Source organism: Sceloporus occidentalis, unplaced genomic scaffold, assembly GCF_023333645.1.
Source record: "Sceloporus occidentalis isolate IW3139 unplaced genomic scaffold, rSceOcc1.0.p SCAF_2, whole genome shotgun sequence".
Classification (NCBI taxonomy): Eukaryota; Metazoa; Chordata; class Lepidosauria; order Squamata; family Phrynosomatidae; genus Sceloporus; species Sceloporus occidentalis.
The window spans coordinates 101,919,042-101,945,699 of record NW_028316982.1 but is presented as its reverse complement, the minus strand read 5'-3'; the positions used below and the strand labels follow the sequence as shown (position 1 = coordinate 101,945,699).

Here is a 26,658-nt window from a genome sequence, read left to right as displayed (position 1 = left end):
CGAACGGTCTAACTGCCCTACAAAATTTCAAATGATTTGTGAATAAAAATATGAAATACAGTGTGCCATTGCTTTACGCGGGAGATCTGTTCTGGACTCCCCTGGGTAAAGCAAATACCATGCATGCTCAAACCCCATTTAAATGAATGGGGCTTGTGCATGTGGCAGCACGGCGGCATGCGCCATGGTCACGTGCCCCATTACTTTCTATGGGACGCGCTGTCCCTTCCTCCCCACGCAGCTTTCAGCGTATGCTGAAAGCTGCGTAAAGCACGCCCGCGTATGACGCAGGCACACTGTACTGTAAAACCACAGAATATAGCTGTGAACTGGGTTCCCAAGAGGAGGTTAAATGCTCTAATTAAACGGGAAGTAGTCTGTAATATTTTGCAGATCCTTAGGGAACACCCTTGCAACAAAGTACTGAGGACTGTTATTTTTTTCAGAAATTGATATCTAACGCTGAGTTTATATATATCAAAACCACAAGCCTGAGTCTAAAACAATTGTACAGAGCCTTGGCTCTATGCCTTCAAAGGTTCTAGGGCTGGGCAACTTAAAATATGTATAGAGAACCTACATTATTTCATTATGTAGCAGCATTTATTCATGTGAAGTGCCTTAATGGAGAGCTTGTGGTGGTCTCATACATATACCTCCTGCTACATAAGACAATTTCTGAAAATTTGCTGTAGATGTAAGCAGAGATCAAATTTGAAGTGATTGGACAGACTGTAAGAGTCACACTCATAAAACAAGATTCTGCTATAGGAAACTACTTCCTCCGCTCTTCCATTGAGAGGCAGTTAAACGAATGAATTATACATAGTTTCCTGTGGCAGAAAAAAGCTGTGAGGGACAGGAGTGTGCCACAGTTCTTGATTCCTCCATATATTTCTTCAAGAATCTGGATTAAGTTGATGTCTGTTCATATTCTAAATGGGAAAGAGGTTTTAATCTCCATGCTGTATTTATTGTTCATGTCTTGTATTTGTTTTTCTTTCACTTGACTTTAACAGGGAGAACCTGGAGTGCAGGGATACCATGGAAGAAAGGTATGAACAAAAGATTTGGGAAGCACAGAATTAGAAAATAAAATACGTACAGCAACATTTTAAATACATTAAAGTGGACTTGAACCATCTGGGAACGTGTTGGCTAAGATACACCATCTTTGCCTTGTTTAGGCACATGTACACAAGCATATCCAAGCCATAGCACTTCCGTCATTTCCTACCTTGTATAGCTTCGGCTGGGAAGGACTAGGATTGAAGTAAGTGTGACTTGCCCTTTAGCCATCAAAATCTCTGTCATTCCTCATGGGTAGAATCTGTTACAAAAGGGTGGGATTGAAGATATTTCCAATTTCTCAAGTGCTGCTAAGGTTTCTTAATTGCTTAGGACACCTTCTGCCAGGAGAAATTGGGTATGAAAAAGCAGGAATCCTCAAAGATGTTCCAACTTCCTAGTTTTTTTTTAAAAAAAAGGTTTTTGTATTCACATTTGTGTGGGAAATATGTTGTTTTCTCTCCCCACCGACCCAGAATAAAGTGGGATTTAATGTTTAGAGATGCACATTAACACCACCCAGTGTATGCAAAGCTAGTGTTTAGTTAGCTAGTTGATTTGTATGTTGTCTGCATACTAGGTAAGCGGAGCATTTTACAATAAATAGATATAATTAAAATGATTGCAAAAACAAAACAAAAACCCCGCTATGAAATACTGGAATGGCATTAAAATTTAAGATCAACAACAATTATAAAGTATTAAAATACTAATAAAACAGCATAGCCTTCCAGAATCTGGAAGTGTTACTTTTTGGTACTGCGACTCCCAAAATCTCCCAGGCAGCATGGTCAGTAGCCTTCACAACTTTTCTAATTTTTATGCATTTGTAAAAGGTTTGTAAAGAAAGTATAACAAGACCTTCTGATAATAAAATGTAGGTAAATTAATAAACAATAGTGATGGGCAACTGCCAGTGGTTAGGAGGACACAGTGTCCCCATGCAAGACCTTAAGGAGATGTCTGGTTTACATCCTGGTTAAATAAAGAAACTTCATGGTTTCTACTTGACCTAAGACTGTTGGGATTTGAGAAAATTGTCCTCAAACCCTCTGAATGGTGTGTTTAAAATCAGAAAATTTGGGTAGGAGCTCAGGAATAGTCTTGGGTACTGCATACAACTTGAAGGCTGCACTTTCCCTGCTTGATACAGAATGTGTCAGTCAGAGAAAAACAGAGAAATTTTGATTGGGATCCATTTTCAAGAAAGTAGCTCCATATATCTTGTTAGTAGATCAAAGCATCTGCTTACCACTGCTCAATGACAGATGGTTTTGCTACACTGTCATATTCATTCTTCTTAAAAGTAAATTTCAAGCTGAAATGACACAGTCCTGTTAGAGGACTGTATCATGCATCCCTCTCAAGCAATTCAATAATCTCTTATCTACTTGCCTTATGCGGGTGATCTTGACTATCTCTACCATAAAGTGTTTTGTAATATTTGAGCCTTCTGCTGTTTCACTGTAATTAATTTTTGTTGTAATTTCCTTGTTTTATTAAGCTAAAAAGTATATTAAAAAGTTTTACTGATTGATTATTTTACATTTTGGTAGTTATGTTACATTACGGAATCTCAGCACTCCTGACATTTTGCTTCTTTCCCTTATTATCCATTGGCTTTGCTCATAGAGCTTGACTCTTATGTTAAACATTGGGACTTGCTTCTTTAACTGTGAATGTAGTTAAAAAAAAAGAAATTGTGGGACTTTTTAAAAATATATGAATGGTAAAAGTTAGTCTTTGCCCCATAAGTATTTGACATCAAGTCAGTATCTTTAATATCTAAAGTCTTTGCCATCATTACTGAGTACACCTCTGTCTCCAGGCCACTGAGACTGGTCACTATCTTTTGTATGTAGCAAATGGAAAACGATAACGCTGCTGCCACCGCCGGACATTCCCATCATGTTCCAGATGTGTTCCCCAGGGGGCGTTTTTCAGGAACGCTTCTCAAGCATTCCTGAAACTCGTCCCCTCTGGGACACATCCAGAACGTGATGAGAATGTCCGCCGGTGGCAGCGGCGTTCTCCCTGTGTGGTAAACAGCGTTCTTTGCCGCCTCCTGTCCCCATAACATTCCCTTTCAGAATGCGACAGGCCTGTTCCAGGGCCTGTGCAATAAAGTTCTTATAAGTCTCTCCGCACAGGGCATGGTTTCATGCCCAATAGAGCATCTGTGGTATAGGATACAGCTTCAGCATCCCTGACAAATGGGTGCCCACCTTTTGCTTAAATGCCTCCAGCAAAGGAGAACCGACCACTTCCCAGTTCAGATAGTTCCACCATGTACAGTTTTTACTATTAGGAATTTTCTCTTATGTTTAACTGAAGTCTGCTTCTAAGCAATTTCTACCCTATGGTTCTGTTCCTGACTACATGTAATATTCCCTATAAAAAACCCTCTTCTGATCCCATTTTGAGGATGTTTTATGCAGATAGCAACTATTAGAATCAAGTCGTGTGTTCAAATAAGAATAATAAGAATGGCGAAAGTGGATTGGCGCAGGTGGAAAGATGGAATGTTAACACAGAGAAGAGGAGAGAGAGAAAAAATCAAAAGTGAAATGTACAAATAGAAATTAATGTTTTCTGTAGCCAGTGCTGCTGTGCTCAACTTTCTGGCTGAAACAAATAAAACCATTTCATTAGGCTTGCATAAAATGAGAAGTTTGTCTTCTGAAAGGAAGTGAAAATCAGAGCCCCTGCTCCCATTAGACCTGCATAAGATGAGAGGTTTGGCTTCTGTGAGGAAGTGTAAACCATAGTCCCTGTGGCCGCAGGCTAGTTCTCTTGTTGGTATGTGTGTGCACAATTTACAGGCTTCTTTTCCAAGGAAAATAGTGGTTTCTCCATTAGATGCCCTTCCCATGCAATATTTACAGACTTTGTAACTCTCAGAGGACTGAGCAAGTCACTGATATGAGCCTGTGTGGGTGTGTGCCAACAAAAGGGTTATGGTTTCTTACAGATGGTGATTCATCCACCTTTTTTTAATTAATGGAAAATATGAATTTATTTCCTCCTGTAAGAAGAAAATCTTAGGATGGGTATCCGTTGAAGGAGGATAGGGTTAGAAAGCTTGGGTGGAAACCACACTGAGACGGAAGTTCTGTCGAAGTGGGCAGAAACATCTTGGGAGTTGATAAACATCTGTACCTTTAGTAACTAATGGTACGTTGAGTAGCTAAGGGGCAGATGAGAAACTGTGTGAAGGTGTTTTCACACATGAAGCTTAAAGTGTGGGTGTATTGCCAAATCTTACAGTGAACCTTGTAATGAGTGCTGAATATAAAACCCACCTTGACCAGAATTTCCATTTCAACTGCAGTTGCCACTTTCTGCTTTGATATTATACATTAACAGTGTTCACAAAAGTGGAGGAGTTGGACTCAGGGGAGTTTTAAAGGCTCCTGTATGTGAAAACAACAACACTGTACATTTTTAAATTGGACAATACAAGAGGGGGGGGCACAGATAGTGTTTAGTTGTGGTGTAATGGAGGAGCCTATGTAAAATAAAATGATAGGAGTCAATACTGAAATCATATATTTTGTGTAGGAGAGGTTACCTGTAGGAATCGTTCTCCTGTGCTTTTCAGACTTCTGCTTTCTGTTTCTAATGCTTAGTTAGCTCCAGTTACCCAGAGAGCACAGCAAGTGTGGTATGGGACTTCTGTACATCATCACATCCTTAATAACATTTCTTCCTATTCAGAACACTTTTTAAAAAGTAGCTCTATCTATACTGTATTTGCTTCTTCTTCTTCTTCTGTTTGCTTGCGTCTTTTCCTCAGGGTGAGGCGGGTGAGGCTGGCTTACCAGGACCCCCTGGCCTTCCTGGTCCTACTGGCCCCAAGGTAATATTTGTGTTACACTAACAACTTGCTGAGTTTTGAACCTATCTGATTAGTTGCATTGTTTTCATTAAAAAAATCTTTCGTACACTGGTGGACTAAATATGGTAGTATGACATCCAGCAACCACGAATCCCACTACAGGTGCATACATCAGACATGAGTGAGCTAGCCACACATCCAGTTACCATATGATGTGGTCCTACACAGAGAGAAACATTTTACACAAGGATGCCTCTGGCCCAATTAGAGTTGTCAATGTTTGGGAGTGCTCTAGCCGTGTATGCAGTTATATGCATTTGAACCACATTTCATAATGACTGCAGTGGCAGTTGTTGGCGTCCATGTCAGAGACGCTGTACTTTAGCCTGAACTTTAACGAACCATACAAGATGCTACTCCTAGTCCCCAAACATTTGCCTTTTGGCAGAAGTGTATAAATCACCAAGAGGGAAGGAGAATATACTTTGTCATTACTTTGTTGTTACTTTGGGAAACCTCTATTCTGTTCCGATCTCATATCTTCCAAAATTGGATGCTAGTGCCAAAAATATATGCCAGGGCTGTGTCTTGGCACAAATTACATGTTGTGCTTCCCCCATCCTCTGATCATCCAGCTTTTATGGGGTTTTATAGTACTTGGAAAATCTCAGAAACTTGTTAGACCAGTGACAGAAGCAAAATGGAGGAATAAAATAGAAGAACAAAATAAAAACACTATGGGCAATTTGCATAAAGAATGCCTCTTATATCATCTTCAACTTTTTAAAAAAAGTAGAGTATCTGGCTCAACTTACATATTTATCAAGAACGAACCTCTTTCGCTTTTCATCCCTTTGCCATCTACGAAAGCTTCCTAAGTTCTTACTTCTGTCTTCTCTTCTTTCTGCATTTCTCGTTTTGCACAGGGTGAAAAGGGAGAACGTAACATGAAGGTAGGAATGGAAATACTTTTGTGTCAGTGTGGTATAGGAGATATTGTTACTCTGAACCATGTATTGTTATAAAAATCTTGGCCAAAGACAGACTTGTGGCCTATTTAATGGCATATCCATCTGGGTTGTGATAGGATTAACCACAAGCAGGCACTGCATGTCCCAGCTCCACAAAGCGCACACAGAGACATACATCTTTATGACCTTGTTGAAATTTGACTCTTAGCAAAGCCATATCTTTGACTACTCAAACTGGCTGATGATTTCTTGCCCTTCTGTATCTTGTGATATGGGGCTGGGGTTTCTTCACAATGTCTGGTTAGCTGACACATCAAATGTGTTCAAAAGTCAGCAGATCCTGCTGCTGAGGTTTGGCATGCTCCTTTCTCTTCTCCTGCTGCTCGGGGCTTTGTGGAAAGGCTAACATGATTTCATGCCCATATGTTATCGGTTCAATTAAAATATATATTGAACCTATAAATTTTATATATATTGCTGTGTCTTTCTTGTAAAAAACGACAGAATTATAACTTTGGCCAAGATCCAAAAAAGACAAAGGAAACTGCGCCAGCCCATGCAGTTTAAATGATGCAGGAGCAGGATCCAGAATTTCAATCCCCAAAACTGCCTATTCAAAACTTATTTATATCAAGTAACAAAAGGCTGTATAATTGTCTCCAATCTAAAGTTGAAACATGAAGCAACATGGTTTTATTTTACATTATGTTAATACTGTACTCAGCTGTGCAATCGGCAGTGTGCCATAGGTTTGCAATATGTTGGATCTGCTCTGAGCAATGTCTCGGTCAGAGATGAGATCTTGATACAGTTGCTCCACCAATATTCGTGAGGTATCAGAGTGACAAAGGTAGTACATACTCCATACCACAGACTTTTGATGTAAGGGTTACAGACTACTGTTCCACATAAGTGGCAGTCATAGGATTCACTACTAAATGGATGCTTGTTAAAACTCACAAAAGAATCAAAACACTTCTGAAAGATTGTTTTCATTCTTTTTCACCAGTCCTGGTTATGATATTCCTAGAGCCAGAGAGTTGTGTCATATTTTGACCTTTGTAATACAGGGAGAGAGACCATTTCCCCTTGTTTGCCCATACTGACCAATACTATTTTTTGTTTGTCTTAATGGGAAAGTTTCAGAGTCTTCTTTAAATGTTGAGTAAAATCTAAGTTACTGACTCTGAACACAGGCCACATCCATTTGATTTTCTTACCAGAACAGTAAATGTAGAGTGCGTAACTTGACTATCTTACATTACTTTGGGTGATTTACACACAGACACATACTTTCTTGGTTTAATTAAATGGAGTGGAAACTAAAATTGCAGATGAGCAGTAAAGAAATATAAAGTAGATGGCAAGAAAATCACTCCACTGTCTTTAGGGACTGCCTGTTTCCTTGAATTGTGTAGTTTCTTCAGTTCACACCTTTTTCAGGCCAGAGTTACACTCATATATGCTAACCAATGCCAGATCCTAATTTTAGTTAATTTAAAGGTGCAGCTCATGCGATGGGTCCAGAGGGCAGAGAGAGAGAGAGAGAGAGTACAATTTGCAAGGAAGGAGTGGTAATCAGATGGAGGACACTTAATCTCTCTCCAGTTTGACAGTTCTCTCTCCTCCAAGCTTGGAAATATTACTGAAAAAGCTACTCTCTTAGCATTATTTGAAGTGGGAAGTTCATTCATCAGCTGTTGCTCATTATCTGAAAATAACATGTAATACTCCTTGCAAATCATGTACTACAAATGTGTAATACAAGATTATCTGAAAACAACATGTAATATTCCTTGCACATGTTATACTACAAATATGTTACTTTTTAATTTTATTTTTAAAAAACTTCATTTTAGAAATACTGAAAAATGACCCCAAATACAAGACTCTCCCAAAAGAAACATTTCAAAGAATCAGAATTGCGTTATTTGTTAGGGGGGAGGAAATCGCAAAGCCATCCTAGTAACAATGTTGACCCATTACAAAAAATGTAACAAGCAATGCCATTTTTTTACTTTGATACTTCAAAGTATTGTTCCCCTGAACCTTCTCTTTCCACCTGCTTTTCTCCCACCCAGAGTTCCAGATGAGTTGTCCATCTTAGAGAAAAATGTGGTGGTGGTTTAGAGAGACTTCAGGGAGTAAGTAGAGAGGGCAGTAAACCCCAGTCATTTCAGACTGTCACTGCCAATTGGCACCTGAAAGATAAGGCACCGTGCACACCCTTTTGTGAACATCTTTATAGCCAAAAAGGCAAGGCATGATTGGAGTTGTTCAGCATCCTATATACCTGTTCATAAAGACTCCAGAATATGAATAACTAACATGTGTCCTCACCTTAATAACCATATAGCTATTGAAGGGAAGATGGGTAATTGTTAGCAAGTAGAGCCAGAGTGGTGTAGTGGTTTGAATATTTGACTATGACTCAGGAGACCAGGGTTCGATTCCCAGCTTGCCCATGAAATTCAGTGGTGATCTTGGGAAAGTCACATGCTGTCAGCCTCAGGGGAAGACAGTGGCAAACTTCCTCTGAACAAATCTTTCCAAGAAAATCCCATGATAGGTTCGCCTTAGGTTGCCATAAGTCAGAAATGACTTGAAGGCACACAACAACAGCAACATAATTATCATGCAGCCTATTCTAAATTGTCACATGTAAGCTATCTGTCGGAGATGAAAGAGATGATTCATTGAGAGTTTTACACCTTGAGCAGTGGGCTTGTTAAGTTTCAGATATGTATGCTTCTTGATCCAAGGTATCCAGTTGGCAGTGATCAGAAGGAGGTGTCACATTTCACAGTTAAGAAATTCAAGGGCCTGTAAAACTTGTCTGCTGAAGAGGATACCAGAGAGAGACTCTCCTGGTGGGCACTTATTGTCCTCTTTTCTGAGCTTTGAACTAAGGTCCTGGACTGCCCTCTGGTGGTTTATTGGAATATGTCAGAGTCACATTACCTATGGATATTTCAAAGTGCAGAAATCATTTTCCTAGTTTCATATCCACTTTAATGAGTTTTGGTGATTTTTGACACTTTTTGCCAACTTATTTGCTTTGTTTTAATGCTGCTGAAAGAACTCATTCCTCTAGCTGGGATGCCTAGTCAATTCATATTCTTTGCCTTCAATGTCTTTATCTTTATCTGCCCTTGTTGTCACTGAATCCCATTTTGTTAATGACAGCATGACACTATACATGAAGTGACATTGTTACAATTGTATGTAAACAAATTGATTTGGATTACATTAGCGGAAAGAATTCAGTATTAATGAGGGTAAGTCAAACTGAGGACAGTGAGGGCAAAAGTGATTAAATATAGTATGGAGAAGGAGGAACTGGGGAATAAAAGGATACTAAACAGCACTGTAAGATAGTTCAATTATACAACAAATTTTGGAGTTTAGATAATGTTTGGCATGTTTGGATGTCAAACTAGATTTAAGTAGTTTATCACAGAATTAGAACTGCTTTTTCCTAAGTGTGCACACTGTTGCCTGACAATTTCATGTCATAAGAAGCATAAACCCTATAATAAACCCATAATAAGCATAAACCTTACTGTTAATCCCAAATAGAGTAAATCAGCAGAATCAAAGATACTGTGGTAAATCAACACTTATGTTATTTCCATTTAATCAGCCTGCTTTAGTTAAGACTAACTCGTCTACTTTTCTGGACATATAAAAATAGCAACTAAAGTAGGACACTTTGGGTGTGCCTCAATATGAGACTGGCAAGGAATAAGTATTTCACAAATGAAAGAGACTACCAGGAATATACCGCATGTGCTATGCCTCCTGCAAAATGTTAAATTTAACATACCAGAAAGCTGTGTAGATATGTATCAGCCTCCTGACTTTTAGTCTCTTGGCATAAGGAACAGTCACTGATTCAGTTGTGAGTTCCTCACAAAAGTTATCTGGTGCATGTGTGCACACACATACACACTTCAGTAAACCCAAACTTTTCATTAAGAAATGTAAAGCAGATAACAAAGTAATAGAATCTTTTAGGTTAGTTTATTAGCAACACTGTCTCTGTAGAAATAATCTCCAAATCCCAGCCTGTAGCTATTTTAATAAAACCCTGCATAAATTGACTCAAATTTCCAGCTGCTAATTAATGTGAATATCCTGATATAACAGCTAATGACTAACAATATTGTTTGTACTGACATTGCTAAACCAAGTTTACAAAAATGCATCTATTTTAAGAGAAGTGCACAGCATTTTAACCAGCTTAAAGATATGGGCAAATGTACTGGTAAATGGCTTTCGTATGTTCTGTCCTGCAGGCTTGCATATCACACTATACTGCTATAGTGTTATTATTTCACTTTGACGGCTATGCCTGCTACTTCTGGAAACCTGGGATTTGCAGTTTAGGGAGGGCATTTAGAATTCTCAGCCGTTTTGTATGATATATTTTGAATAAATTTTATTTATTCATTATTATTTTTAAAAAAAATTAAAGAATTCTCAGCCAAATTGCTCTTAGGCCCCACTAAACTACAAACCCCAGAATTCCACAGGAAGCAGCCATGGCAGTTAAAGTGAAATAACAGCACTATAACAGTATAGTCTGATACTGATACTGATACTAATTCTGTTCTAAGGACACAAGTATATTTTATGTGAACATTTGTGGGGTGCTACAGCATCCTTGAATCAAGAGTGATCATCTTCTCTTTTTCGTGTAACATATAGGATGACTTACTCCATGTTGAACATTTTACATTTCTCCACTCTCTCAAGCAGTAGCCAACAATGTGGAGAGGGGAAACATGGGACAGGATAGTCATGACATGATGCAAATTTATAGTATACATTTCAAGAGAAAAATTTGACACAGAGATGCAAGTTTCTTCAGTATTGCAGATTCACGCATACCAGGTAGTGCATCCAAACAAAATAAGAGAGAGCCCGTTTATGTGTTATTGCTGCCACATCATGATAGCCAAGGCACAGAGTGATAATTCTTCTTAGAGATTCAAAATTTATGAATTTTTCCAGATGAGGCTTTTATTGTGAAATTGCCCTGCCATAGTCACAGAATTTTATAGACAGCCAGACTACAGCATCTTCTGTTTGTGACTCGCAGGTATTTTTCTACCACTTTTTCCATCTAATCTTTTTTTCTGACCAGAGAAGTAAGAGGGATTTAAATATATATATATATATTACCTAATTTTATTTTAATGGCCCACTTTTCTCCAATGTGGGCCTCAAGGATCTTGAGTGACACAATCCCTTTTGATTGGTACGGCTAAAACTTCCTATCTTGAAGCACTTTTTCTTACCTCTTATTGAGAAATAATAACAATAACAATAAGTTTTATTTATAAACCGCTATTCCGTGTTGATCATAGCGGTATACAGGTAAAAACTGCAATATCAAATACAAAATACAGGATAAAAATTGCAATACATAAATAAAACTTCAATAAAAACATTTCAGAATACAGATTAAAACCATAGAGATTAAAACCGTAGAAATGCTCATTTAAATGCCCCAAAACCAACCAGAGCTAACTGCTCTCCTGGATAGTATTGATTAATCTGAAAACAATTGACTTGTCCCTACATTCTGGTGAACACTGTACTAGTGCCTCCATGCACAGCCAAAATTTCCCCCACCATGAAGTGTAATCATTTTCCATGTCATAAATTCAGCTCATTGTAGCTCTGTATCTACTGAGGAGGTTGCTAGCAGTGACCACTTGAGCAACATCTTAAAGAGCAGGGAGCATTAACATAATACCTTTGCAACACTCATTAAAACATGATTTGCGCCATTGAACTGACTACTTACTAGCAGGCATAATCGGTGTCTAATCCGATCCTGATATTAATTTATGGCATTTGTGGGGGAAATTCCTCTACACAAGATGGACAAAGTAATATTTTCATTGTTGTGGCTTTATCATGTCAAATGCTTGATAATCCAGGTTTATGAATTACGTTGGAGGACTTTTTTCTTTTAGAGATAAGCATAGGGAGGGGTTGCCTTCTACTCTCAACCACCAATGCTTCTTAAGATCTTATGAAACAGAGTTTTCTCCTGTTTTAGTAGTCACCAACCGAATTTGCATAGGGGATCTACTGTTCTTTGCCCCCATTCTTTCTTCTTCATCTTCTTTATTTTGTTTTCCTCTTCCAGGGGGAGAGGGGGATGCCAGGGCTACCAGGAAAACAAGGCGTTCAGGTATTCTGCAAGGAATGAAGTCTGACCTATTCAGCTACCCTTACCCATACCTCTCAACTGTCCCTGAGTTTCACAGCTTGCACCAGTTTGGTGTTTCTTAACGTTTTCTTTCGTATTTTTACAAGTAGTTCTTTCTTTTAAAACACAAAGCCCAAATTAGCAAAGGGAGAAGAACAAGGAAGAAATATTCTTACTGAACAAATGGCATGGCTGTTCCTGAATTGTTTTCTTCATGTGGGGAGAAAGGAAAATTTGTACTCATAAGATAGTTAAAAGAATGGCTTCATTTGATGGGTAAATACAGTGCTGTCAAAAAACAGAGAGAAAAATCTGACTCAGTATGATCATGGTTCAAACTTTTTTCCTCAGGAATAGAGTGAAATTAGACTGTAGTGTGTGCTTAGATTTAAATTCATGACTGTGCTTCAGTTCATATTTGTGCAGATTTGGCTCTAAAATGCATATTTTAGGACCAAACAAACTTTTAAAAATAACTGAATATTTAAAAGGACTGACATGCCATCTCTTCAATGAAACTTACCCTGCAATATATATTTATCTGCATCATGTCTCTAGCCAATGGTTACTAAACCGTACTCACATCTGATGCATTTCTGAATGTTTCTTTCACCTGTTATTACGCAGAATCCCTGATCTCCATCTTCTGTCCTTGTGTTTTTTAGCTTTGTCCCTGATTTCTGTTTGAGAAAGTTGAGAGGTATGAACCTTCTCCCTCTTCTTCCATTCACATCTGCTTCACACCTCTCCTTGTTTGAATTAGTTTGCGTGCCCATCTTGATTTGTTTCTCCAAGCAGTGTCTTTGTTGCTCATCTGCTGCATTAAATTCTGCAAACGTGCATTTTCCATTTCTAACACCACATCTTTCCATCTTCTTCACTTCTATCCCTAGGACTTGCTCTTCTAATAAATTGTTCTCACTGAAGAACCTAACAAATACTAAATTAGATACTAATATATATAATGTGCACCATTGTAACCTATTTAGGTGTGGAGCCACCTATCATATACAGTTAAATGAATACTCCACATAAGGCTAATTTAGATATTATTCCCAATATCCTACATCAAACAGGAGAAGCATAACACTCCACTCCTGCAATGCAGTTCTATGTCCTCCCCCTTCTCCAGCAGCTGTGAAACCCCAGAAAGGGTCCATGCTGTCCATCAATTCCATCAGTGAAGAAGCAGCTGGTCTCAGCAGGGAAGAAGTAAGAAACAAGAGTGTTCTCACAGATAGACTGCACTCTCCTTTCCCTTCCCCTCAGAGCTCTGATCAGCAGCATCTTCATAATCTGAATAGCATTCCTGCCTCCGCTTTTCCCCAGTAAGCATCAGTAGTGGTGGCAGCCCTTCCCAAGGCTTGACAGCTGCTGGGGAAGATTTTGGATGGGTCACAAAGTGCTAGAGAATATTTCTCTGTGTCCCCTCCAAAAAGAGACATAACATGCACGTGCAAGACACACATTTGCACAAGTATGTCGCTAACAGGATGCTATCTTACTTTTTTGCCTAGAAAATTCTTATCACTGAGTATATATATTCTAGAGGCTTCCTTTACTCTTTCCTTCACTGAGCAGTCATTACAGTGTGCATGATGATGGTTCTATTGAGTTTGTTCCACACTAGCATCACTGGCAGGCATCAAGCAGGTGCAGCCAAATTTGAACAACTGAAGAGGATAGATGTTTGCCATGGTGATGCCTGTTTTTGGAGACTTATCCTTCTCGCTGCTGTACCATTCATAAGCACACTTCATACTATAAATACCATAATATTCTGATTCTCCATAATCTCCTTCTGGCCATTGAAAGGAGATACATGTGGAGACTCATTTCAGAATAGCTTCATACATATAATGCATTTTTCTAGATATTGGATACGTCCAAACATTGAATATATTTACTGATTATGACTTTAGTATTCTGAAAACAAAATACAGTGAGCCTCAGGTTCACGTTCTCTTCCTGTTCCTCTAGTTAAGCCATGAGCTGGGGTTGGGAAGATTTGTTGAGGTTCATCTTCATAAGACTAAACCATAGTTTACTGACATATGTGAACTCAGCCATTGTGTGTTGAGCAGGAATTGCTCATCATTGGAAAGCCAATTTGTATAGTATCCCTGTGACAACCATAGAGTGTGTTTCTTCTCTCACAAGAATTGTCAAAAATATATTCAGATGAAAAGCCAAGGTAGTGAAGCTATCAAAGGGCAATATTTTTCATGTGTGGGCTGTTCTTTTGAATATACTGACAGCCTATAAATATTGTAGCTCATCATCTTCTGAGGTTTTAGGTACTGTAAAAGAAATGCCCCACAAAAACTGCTGTGCCTGTGTAAGGGACTAAAATCTAAAATGTCCAAAATGTTGAAGCTGGGGGTGCATGGGAGGGATGGAAGTCTTGAAAACCTGTGTGATGTTAACACCCTTTACACTCAGAAAGCCACTTTGTTACTTTAGAAAGATAAAATGTATTATGTATAACATGGGCATAAATTACAATATTTGATATATTAAATCTGGCAGTTATTCAGATAGTAATTGTAAATTTACTTTTTAATATTTTTGTTATAAATAGAACAACAAGTCCTGAACTGTAGGGAACCCAATAAAAGCAGAAGTAACGATCAACATTAGTGAAACAAAGAAAATTATTTTCTCTCCCTCACTCCTCTATAGAATCAAGCAGATAGAAAGTTTCCATAAAAAGAAATGACAAAGGGAACTAAAATCAAGAATTGGAATTACCTAACAGTGGACATAGACTTATATCAAAGTCTTTCTGTTAAATAGGTTTTTTTAAAAAAATAACCTTGGGGAAGTGAACACTTTGTCTTAAATATTTTATTCATCATTTTAAAGGATCTATTTTTAAATTCCTTTTTCCAATTTTTTGGGGAGGAGTGGAACAAAGGTTTCACCAAAAAATACTTTCCTCACATTTTTCACAGCTCTAGTTATTTCACAGAAAACTCTCTGTTTTAGATAAAAAGCACTGTTTTTTTGTTTAGAAATAATGTTTTCCGGAAAACTTTTTTTCTTTGCACAAATGAAATTTTCACAAAAAGTCATGAAGTGTGAAATATCTCATGCTAGTTGTCTCGGTGTATCTAGAGATACCCTCTTTTGAAGAAGATGAACACATTTGCAATGAGTCTATACACCAGTAGCTTGTGTTGTCTCTAGTATCTCAGCCATGTGCCTGAATATATTTTTAACTTTTTACCTGCAAAGGAAACTCATAAGCAACTGGCAAAAATATTTTCTGTATTGTGCAGGTAAGCCAAAGAGCCTGCATATGAGAGAGGTTGTGTATTTTCCCTGTCCATGACTCTTTAACAGTTTTGCTACATTTCATTTTCCTCATAATGTCCAACAAGGAAGCTCCACACTTTTTATAGACAACAAAGAATGCTGCACCACTATAAACACCACCATGAGACTATAAACCCTTCCATAAAATTGATAGTGAAAGCCTCAAGGATTGTGAAATATACAGTGGGACCTCCACATTTGCTGGGATTAAGGATGCAGGACCTCTGTAAAAGTGGTAAAACAGCAAATAAAAATCCCCACTATTTGTTTTAACTGAGAGAACACCTCTCTAGGAATCTCTAGGTCCTCTGACACAAGTTTATGGTCAACATCCACTGGAAATTGATCACAGAACTTAGAGATTCCTAGAGAGAGATTCTCTCTAGGATTCTCTAGGTCTCTCAGTGCAACTTCTGGTGAAAGTTGGCCATAGAATCACACTGGAGGACCTAGAGATAACATATCAGTCAAAGCTGTGAACTATCAAATCTGCAAAAGTCAAGGTCGCAAATGTGGGGGGGGGGGGGGGGGCGACTGTAATAGCATGTATTCTCTTAGAAATTAAATGAAGGAAATAGCCTTGATAATTAAAAGAGATAGGAAAGGGTGAAATTCTGTGAAATTCAGTGGCTTTCTACTCTCGCAGAATTTTATTCTTCTGAGGATGGACATCTTGGGAAATATTTTTGGTTATATTAGCATTAAGTAATTATTCTGACAGGAAAAACACTTAGGACATAGTTTTTATTTGATGCTTAGATTTAAGGCCGTGACCATTTTGGCTGGAGGCAATAAGAGTTGAAATTCAATTTCTCTATGGCATCTACCTTCAAGCCTGAATATTAACTGTTTTTCCCTATCTCTGTTTCTTTATCTGGAGACACCATTTTGTTTTTTGAAATCAAAGACTGTTCATCCAATTACAACTGTTTGTGAGCTACCCATTGGTATAGAGCTATGTGCAACTTAGTGTTCCTCTTTAAACCAGGATTGGACAATGTGTGGCCTCCTGGAGGTGGCTGGATTATAGTTCCCATCAGCCCTAACCAGCAGAGCTGGTAGTGAGGAAAAATAGGAATTGTAGTTGAAACATATCTGGACGGTCACATGTTCCCCATCCCCATTCCAAATAAACATTCAGACAAAGTTAATGTGCATGGAGTGTTCTGTAAAGAATGTCCAACTGGTCTGCCTGTTAACTGGAAGTAAAAGAGTCACCCTCTTCTCTTTTGTTCTCTGTGTTTGTTTTTCTTTCTCTTGCTTTTCTTAATCTAGGGTGAACCCGGAATTCCAGGAGCAAAGGTAATTGCACTTAAGCAAATGCCTGCCCTAAATCTGCTTTGTCTGTGTCTTCTTTTCCATCTTTTAAGGCAATCTGTGTTATGGTTCATGGGTGGGCAACTATTTAGTAAAACTGTTGAATGTTAGCAGCCTATTGCCTTTCTTTACACTCTCTGTCCTCCATATCTCTCCTCTTCTTCATCATTTGTGCCCAGGGTGCTCCAAACAGAAAGATAGAGAGAGTCTTTTCTAACTATATTTTTAAAATTATAACTTTACTCATAATTAAAACTTCAGTTGCTTCTGCACTAGGGACCTTTAGCAGTGGTGAAACAGTGTTTTCTTTCCAGTCAGCAGGACACAGAATAAAAAAAAAACCTACATTCCTTAGAAAAATCAGGATATCTATCATAATGGTATCAAAAAGCCTACTATACAGTTACTCAGATGTGATTCAACTGCCGTTATAAACTAAACTAAAATAACAATATTATTCAGCAATTGCTTTGGGTGAAAAGAAGGAAACAATACTTACAGCCCACCATCTTTATGGGGGAACATGCAATGACTAAAGCAGTCTGAATTCATTCATGTTCACTAGTTTTAAATTCTAACTAATTCACGTATTCCTGAATAGGGCTATTCCCATGAGAGGAGCAATTTACTTACCACTGTGGGAAATCATTTTAAAAGAAAATGGCTAAAATGAGGTTCCTGGGAGTTTAAATACTCTAAGGCACCAGATCCTATCTGATCTTCAAAGTTAAGCAGGATCAGGCTTGGTTAGTCCTTGGATAGGAGACTTCCAGTTAATGCCAAGCGCTATAGGCTATATTTCAGAGGGAAGAACTGGAAAAACCACCTCTGAATAGTCTGCCTAAGAAAACCCTATGAAATTGATGGGATCACGATAAGTCAACAGGCAACTTGAACATACATACAGCCATGAAATGCTTCAAATACATTATAAGATGAATGGAAAAAATGTAAACAGCTTTTTTTAAAAAAAAGAGACAAAGAAAGCCACTAAATAACTTAATTTGCATTTTCTCTTTAAAACATAGTAAGCAAAGATGTGGACTGCAGAGAAAACAGCTAGTTGTGATGTTACTGTGAAGACAAAAGTGGAAACTAGAGAGAGGAAAGGCATCACTGTGCAGTCCTCAAAAATAGGACATCTATTAGAAAAATCTAATGTATCATCAGATACTGCAACTTTATAAATGAGCACAGAATACTACTCACTTAACCTGGTTCAGGAAGCTTTGGAATGGCATGCTGGTGTATGTTATGTAATCAAATCAAACTACCATTTTACCACATAAAAATGGCAACCTGGATTGCTCCTGATATGGAAAAAAGGGTCATATGGCTTGGCCTGCAAATCCAGATACTGCCATTTTTGAAAGATCATTTTCTGAGAGAGAATGCACACTGCTACCTACGTCATTCTCTGCTTCAGGAATTACATGAACTCTTTCTGAATGGACACAAACACATTGCTAAGCGAGAGCTGCTATTTGCTGTTGTTGTTAGGTGCCTTCAAGTCATTTCTTACTTATGGCAAACCTAAAACAAACCTATCACATGCTTTTCTTGGAAAAAAAATTGTTCAGAAGGGCTCTAACTTTGCCTTTCTCTCAGGCTGAGAGATTATGACTTACCCAAGGTCACCCAGTGGGTTTCCATGGCAGATTGGGGATCCAGACCCTGGTTTCTAGAGTAGTCATCCAGTGCTCCAACCACGATATCATGCTGGCTTGAAGCTCTTATGGCTAGTCCTTATTTTCAATTATTATCCGGCAAAAAGCATATAAACTGAAAACTTTAAACAGCACTTATTCACACCACTTGAGAAGTTGTTTTTAAAAGGTGATTAGTTATCTTTATAGTAAGGTTAGAAAGTAGTTATTATTATATCTGCATTTTTTAAAGGTAACTGTTATTTCCCTTTTGTTGAAAATAATTAAAATAAATTGGTCCCTTGGTATCCTCTGGGATTTGGTTCCAAGACCTCCCATAGATACCAAAATCCATAGATGTTCAAGTCCCATTATATACAGTGGAGTAGTAAAATAGTACCCCTTATATAAAATAGCAAAATCAAGATTTGCATTTTGGAATATGTTTGAGCTATGGGTGGTTGAATTTGTGGATAAAGAATCCATGGAGGGCTGACAGTACCAACTTTTGATAACTTTTTAAAAAAACATGCAAGGGTTAAAGGCATTGCACTGTTGTGCAAAGCACACTTTCCTCTTTACTTTGTCATCTCATCGGCCACAAGACTACAAGGCAGCAGCATGAGCCAACACTTGAACCTTGTGCTATTTGTCCTCTGCCATTGGTGAAGTCATTTTCTCAAACTATAAAGCAGCAGTAGAAATTGTGCAGTTCACTAGACTGCCATTTTGCACCATGCTTTCTGTTTGTGGATGTTATAGAATAAAGACTATGTGTATCCTGTTATGGAATTGGGGATTTTTCCACTCTGGAAACCATGCTTGAGATTTTGGTGATACTGTGTTTAGAAAGTACCAATAGTATGTAACAAACATAATGTTCTGTCTCTCTTTTCTTTTGGGGGGAAAAAGGGAGAATGCGGAGTTGCAGGGAAAATGGGCCCCCCAGGTTTGCCAGGGAAAAGGGGGCAGAGGGTAGGACATTATCAAATGTGTGGGCTTGCTTTGTTGTTCTGCATTGCCCTCTCCAGCAGCCCCATCCCGGATCAGATTGCTTGGAGCTGCATTTCCATGCTTGGAAAGAATGCTTTTATTCCTGTATTTACACGTGTGCTGTGTTTGTCCACAACTTAACTAAAGGAGAAAGACAGGTGAAAAAGTCGTTTTGGTAATTAACACTATTCAGAATGTACCGAACATTGGCAAAAGATGTGTTTATCTTATGTCTCTTTACCCTTGTAATACCTAATAAGATAGGCAGGATGGGAAGGACATGGGGATGCAGAAAGTTGCCAAACTATTTCTGAGTAAATGCAATAGTTGTTTGGAGATGGCAAAATCCATGTAACTAATTGGTATTAGTAATAACATATGGCACTTCATGCTTTTTTGGTCTAATTTGAAAATGTAGCATTTCAATTAATATCTCTTCTTATATCTGGGATTCTTTTTTTTATATCTATATATTTTATTTAGTTGAATAGTTGAACTTAATTGTGCTGAAAGTCAGAGACATGGCTGTGTTAATCTGTAATATAAGTATGCAAAGGGAATTGTAGCACCTTTGAGACTAACTGTGCAAAAGAAGTTGTAGCCTAAGTTTCATAGTTTTCATAGTTCCATAGTCTACTTCCTCAGATGCATGGAGATGCATAATAGGACATTAATTGTTCTATTATGGTTCAGCATGATTTGTTGAATGGATGCTGCAGTTCCTGTGTTTTATTGTTCATTTTTTTAAATGATGTGGTTCATAACCTGAATGTATTTTGCCCTGGGACCTTATGCTGAAGGTGACTCATAATATTTTCTGTTTTAAATGAATATTCATTTGTATCTAATATAAATCATTATATATACCAGAGGCACACTGCAAAACTTTTGCCCAACTAGACCCCATATCTTTTGTTCTATAAAATTATTATTTTTAATGCACAAAGCATTCACACACATGCAAGGATACACCACAAAATAGCTTATTTGTACTGTAACAGGAGTTCTGAAACAAGATCCCATGCTGGGCAGGGGGGCTGGAATTGATGGCCCATGAAGCTCCTTAAATCTCTATGTTTCTATGCTTCTAAAGGGTGCTTGTTATTGGGGAAAATATTTTTCCTGTGTGACCTGAAAAGTGAATATCCATGCTGTTTGGTCAAGTCGTAAAAACTAATACTTTCAGACAAGGCCACTGCAGTACAAGATATTTGAACTGAAGTGGAACAGCTCAAGTCCCTCACCTCAATCAAAGTACATAGCACTCAAACCTTACTAAGCTATTTTAGTAGCTGAAAGAACTGGGGTAAAAAATCCAACAAGAATTTTTCCTTGTTAGCAACAACAAATTATTTTCTGTGGTTTTTGACATACACAATCAGCTTATTGAACACCTCATTTTGCCTGAAGGTAGAGTCAAGCTTGATTTTCAGAGCTGCATCATATCACAGTGTTTAGGTAGCTGGGAACAGGAGTAGAGCACATACAAGATCATTCATATGGGTTCAGAATATTATACAGAATGGTGTCATTGATTCTACTTTCTGTGATGGCTGGCTAACACAATCCCCAGGAGTGATCCATGATATGAATACATGCAGTCAGTAAATTCCATGGTGTGATATGAACTCTGTGGTATTGTGCTGTGGACAAGTACATAGAATTTCCCCCACAGACCTTTCTTTCAAAGAAAGACTTCTACAGATTCAAGACAAAAAGTTGATTCAGAGTGTGTAAAAGGATGATAAATTCCATATTAAAAGAGATGTTTAAGATTCATTTCAGCAATAAAGAGGGAGAACAGTTGATACAGGTTGACTCTCCCTTATACAAAATGCTTGAGGCCAGATGTGATTTGGATTTCAGAGCTTTTCAAATTTTGGAATAGTTGCACATACATAATGAGATACCTTGGAGATTGTATCCAAGTCTAAGTATGAAATGCATTTATGGTTCAAATACACCTAGCCTGGAGCTAATTTTATACATAATGTTTTAAAATAATTTTGTTCATGAAACAAAGTTTGTATGCATTGAATCATCAAAAAGGAAAGGTGTCACTGTCTCAGCCACCCATGTGGACAATACTGGATTTTGGAATATTTTGGATTTTGGAATTGTGGATAAGGGAGATTAAACCTGCAGATTAATAGATACTAGAAATGCACAAAAGTGTTCAGTAAGAAGCTACTAAACCTAATCACAAAAATTATTCAAATTAAGGCTATGTTAAGTTTTAATTTCCTTCAGGGAAAAATCAGCATGGAAAAAGGAACTGTAGATATGCTTGTTACACTGTGCCTATAGACAGCTTCACTGCCATTCAGTGAATCCTACTGCAAGGAAAACGACATCATTGCAGCTGGTGTGCAACCATGTTTGTTTTTTCACCAACAGGGTGAGAAGGGAAAACCTGGTGATCCAGGCCCTCCTGGAACCATAGGACAAAAGGTTTGTTTTGTTAACTAAGTTGGGGAAGGGGAAGAAGTGGTAGATAGTATATTTCCTCTTTGCACAGAAGTGAGTGCACAGCCCTTTTCCCCTACTGTGAATCAAACTGGGCACCTATGAAAGCAGAGGCAGGAAATCTTTTGCCATCTATACATTTTGGAATTCAAGTCCCATGATCCCTTTCCATTGGCCATCCTAGGTGAAGCTGATGCACTGTAGAGCCAATGGTTCCCTGCCTCTGTCCTGTGGTGATTCTTAGGACACAGTTGTTAAAAATGTGTAAGAATCTGGCTATGAATGTAACTACTGACTTTATTTTTATAAATCATAGAGCTAGCACTGAATCAGGACTTTGGGTCTATGAACCACAAAGGGGGAAATTATACTGTGATGTTTTGCTTTAAATCCCATTTTGCACAAAGATGTATTTGCAAAACAGGGTCTGCTGACTTACACATGGCAATCAGTAGACATGGCAAGCAAATGAATGAAGAGTGATTAAAATGCTCTACAATAAAATGGAATAAATTCAGTTAGCCATTCGAATCCCCTCTTGACTTATGCTTGCTAGATTGGCACATCACAAAATTGCCCCTGTAGTAGTAAATCTGGGACTGAATGTATTCTGTGGCAAATAATGTTTGTAGCACAGCAAGAAGGAAAATGTACCTGTGTCCCATTTGTAAAGAAATATAGAAAACACTCTTGTGGCATCTTAAAGACTAACAGCTTCTAAATCTCTTAATCTTTAAGGTGACTAAACTCTTGTTTTTGGTTTTGCTGTAACAGATTTATATGCTTCTTTGAAATTTTGAGGAAACAAAAGAGAACTGCAAGAAAATGTTACAGTGAAAAGTGATCCTGTTTGTATTCCAACCACCCATAGGGCTTTTGCAAGCTACTCCATTCCATTTCTCTCCCTGTTGTTTTGACAAAAATCACCACCTCCCAACAATCATTCAGCAATCCATCTGTGCTCACTGAGCATGTTCATCCTCATTAACAGAAGTACTTCTACAAGAGTCCCACAATCCTGCACATACCTTCCTCTTTCACCTGGCTGCTGATGTTTTGGCTGCATTAGGACTGGCAGAGTATCTGTGACATTATCAAGACATTTCCTGCATGGCAAGGGTTTGGATTAGGTGGCCCTTGTGGTCCCCTCCAGTTCTATGACTCTATGAATTTGACTAGGGTGTTGCGATTTCTCAAAAATGCCTTATTTCAGTCCCACCTTATACAGTGGACCCTTGTTATATGCTGGGGTTTGGTTCCAAGATCCCTCCCATGTATAACAAAATCCGTGTATGCTCAAGTCCCATTCAATATAATGACAAAGCAAAATGGTGTCCCTTATAAAAAATGGAAAATCAAGGTTTGATATTTGAAATTTATACTTTTTTGGAACATTTTCAAACCGGGTATGCTTGAATCTGTGTATAAAAAATCCGTGTATAAGAAGGGCCAACTGTATTTACTCAGAGAAGTGTCCTTTAAAGAAAATTGAAAATGTATAATGATCAGGTATTTGTCTTTCTGTATGTAGGGAGAAAAGGGAGATTCTGGCAATGCACTTGGAGGAGGTAAAGGGGAACCTGGACCACCAGGATTGCCTGGGCCTCCTGGACCAAAAGTGAGTAAATTTCTCTGCCTTTTTATTATTGATGGAAATAATATTTTCAAGTATTCACTCTCTGGTGAAAAACTGAGGAAACCAAAAGTCGGCCCCCATCCTAGATCAGGAAGAATAATTGAACAATGAATCTTCTGGGGTTTTGTACCTATACTGTACTGAAATCATTTTCTGAAGCTACTGAAGAAGAGCTGGCCTTTGACCAGCCACCAAAGTCAAACAGCAGGCCTACTGCTTTCTAACCAGTGCAAGGCTGGGTGTGAACACATGACAGGAGTACATGAAGCTGCCTTAAGTCTTATGAAAGGAGGGCCTCTTGCAAGATTTCAGGTTCTTGTGAGGTCTCAAGTCTCATGGGAACTTCAGAAGCCATGGAAATATCATGATGGGGGATCAGCTATTGTGAAATAAGACTTTACCAGAGGAGTGTGTTGCTCTGCCAGGCCAGAGAGAAGCAAGAGTGTGTCAAATCACAGCAGACAGATTTGGAGAGCAATAGACCAGTTTGGTCTGTTGTGAGTGGTCAGTGTGCTAGTGCACACTCTTCTAGTCTGACTAAGCCAAGAAGCATGCTGATGAGTAAAACAGATTAAGAAATATTCATTCATAGACAACCCCAAGGAAACACTTCATAATTTCGAGATACAGTGAATTCTTCAAAGAAATAGTCATATGCTCTCTCAGCTGGAAGAAAACCCCATTACTTACTCATCCTTTCTTGTGATGACAATAGCCAAGGATTTATATTTTACATACATAAAAGCCTACTGAAGAATAAAGTGGGTTAGAATTGACATTTCTGTTCACTTATTATTGGATGCTGTATGGGTTTCATTAGAGTCAGAAAAAATCTTTTAAAAAAACTAAACCCATTTCTTGATTCACAGAGGAGAAAATGCATCTTGAAAAATCCCTACATTTATTAGGCCTGCTCTGTGAATCAGTAAAGAAAAATATACAAAGAACCACATCCCCATTTAAAAAGGGTATTTGAAAAATGCACACAAACATACTTTAGGCAAAATGTGTACATGATTAAAAATGCATACATGGGGGCGGGGGGAATACTTCCTCTCTGAAAAAATCCTGCATGCATTTTCACATAAGGCAGGGGTGAACTCTCACATGTGGAACTGTGATGGGATGAGAATGCTGGTGAGTTTCTAAAAGATGTTATGCAAATGAAAGTGTTTAGAACAGAGAATTATGGAAGGCACAGATAGTCATGCAAGGCTAGGAATGCTGTGCTAGCTAAATTCACTCTTATCCAGTTCTTTAAGTAAGTCCTTTTTTTTCTTTGCCTTATGGTCACTGGTCACCATCATTCCAGGAGCACTATTTTGTGCTTTAATTTAATACTGGGTTGTGCTGTGGCATTAAAATGCAGCATGAGATTTGAAATGGGTACAGGAGGACTTCATATGGGCACAGCACACACACACACACACCAAGCATGGACCTTGCTGCATGATGAACTTTTTAGGAATATCATACAACTGAGATTGTCCCACTACCCCCACTCCCTTGCCAGGTATTTCATTTCATTTATTGTAGCTGTCTTATAATGAAGTTTTCCATGGATCCCAGTTTTATTTTTCGATACATTCAGCTAATGGGGCCAGTGTGAGATTAGAAAACCTCCACCTGGATAGATTCAGATGTTCCATTGATCCATTTGAGTGTTAACAAGTGAGTGGTTTAATTCCAACCATTTATGGATATTATATTATGGAATTATACAGGCAAAAACCTCTTATTTTTGTGGTAGTCAGAAACCCATCCAGCCTATGCTGGAAGTTTAAAATGAACAAGCTTTCATATGACAATTGTAAACTCCATGTATCACATAAATCCACCCTAGGTTGTCAGAATTCACTGTGTATTCCTTATGAATCCCTGGTCAACATAAATATGTCAGGCTATTTGCATTAAAAAAAAAAAAGGGGGGGGAGAAAAGACTATATTATGTCCCTGACTCCATGATCTCAATATTACAGGGAGAACCTGGAATACCTGGGGAGCAGGGACCATTTGGCCCAAGGGTGAGTATTGCTTTACTCTTCATTCATGCTCTATATCAGGGTGAGCAACTGTGATCTCCCAGGAACTTTGGGAATCCTGCTCCTACATCTCCATGCCCTTGGCTCTGCTGGCTGGGGCTCATGGACATTGGGGCCAAATATATTTGCAAAGCCACAGTTCTTAACTGTTGGTCTATTTTTGATAAGAAACCATGTGATTAGGAAATGTTACACCATGAATTGTTTTTATTTGACTTATGTGAGTGAGTGTGCCTTCAAGTGTCCTGTTGATTTATGGTGACCCCAAGAATTTTCATAGGGTTTTCTTATTAAGGAATACTCAGAGGTGGTTTGCCAGTTTTCTCTTCCGAAATGTAGTCTACATCACCTGGTATTCATTGGCAGTCTCCCATCCAAGTACTGACCAGGCCTGGCCCTGCTTAGCTTTTTAAGATGAGATAGGATCTGGGGCCTTTAAATATTTACCATGCCTTATAACTAAGGAGTTAAAGGCATGGTAAGTGAAACCAAAAATAATACAAAAACAGCAACACATCTACTCCTAGCTTGTATTTCAAAAAATTGTTCAAAGCACACATGTTAGACTAGCTGTCATAATTTTGTTAGAATGCCAGTCTCCAAATAAACATGGAGAAAAATTTGCTGCTGGTGATACTGAGCCCTCTGTGTATGTGTATGTGTATGTGTAAACAGTGATTCATTAATGGTTATTCTGGAATAATTGCAGGAATCTGAATATTCCATTAACACTTCTTAAAAGCCTGCATAATTTAGATATTAGAAATCAACATTGTTCTATAGTAATCTAATTTAGACAGAAATTTCCATTTCTTTCTGTATATGTGATTAATCTTTTCTAGGGTCCCAAGGGCGAACCAGGCAAGAATGAAATGGTAGATTATAATGGCAATATCAATGAAGCTTTGCAGGTAAGAAAATGACATGCAATGATGATACTTTTTTAAAATGTAATAATGCTGTTTAACTATAGCCAGCAGATCACTTTTGGAGGTGTTAACAGAGACATTAGTAATAGGATCCTCTCCTACTCTGCATTAGTGCTACAGATGTTTATAGGAGTTACCTAGCTGCAACAGATGTTTATAGACCCATTAGCCAGTAGGAATAACTGAAAAGAACAGCTTGCAGTACTTA

General features: G+C 38.2%; 1 protein-coding gene across 1 annotated transcript in view; it reads left to right on the top strand.

The window, feature by feature from the left end:
• COL13A1 (collagen type XIII alpha 1 chain) overlaps positions 1–26,658 on the top strand; it is a 91,089-nt gene that overhangs the window by 18,287 nt on the left and 46,144 nt on the right. Inside the window, exons 9-13 of the mRNA XM_089507882.1 lie at positions 1,020–1,055; positions 21,775–21,828; positions 23,375–23,461; positions 25,459–25,503; positions 26,364–26,432. Of these exons, the coding sequence (XP_089364008.1) occupies positions 1,020–1,055; positions 21,775–21,828; positions 23,375–23,461; positions 25,459–25,503; positions 26,364–26,432 (291 nt within the window). The remainder of the gene's footprint in view (positions 1–1,019; positions 1,056–21,774; positions 21,829–23,374; positions 23,462–25,458; positions 25,504–26,363; positions 26,433–26,658) is intronic.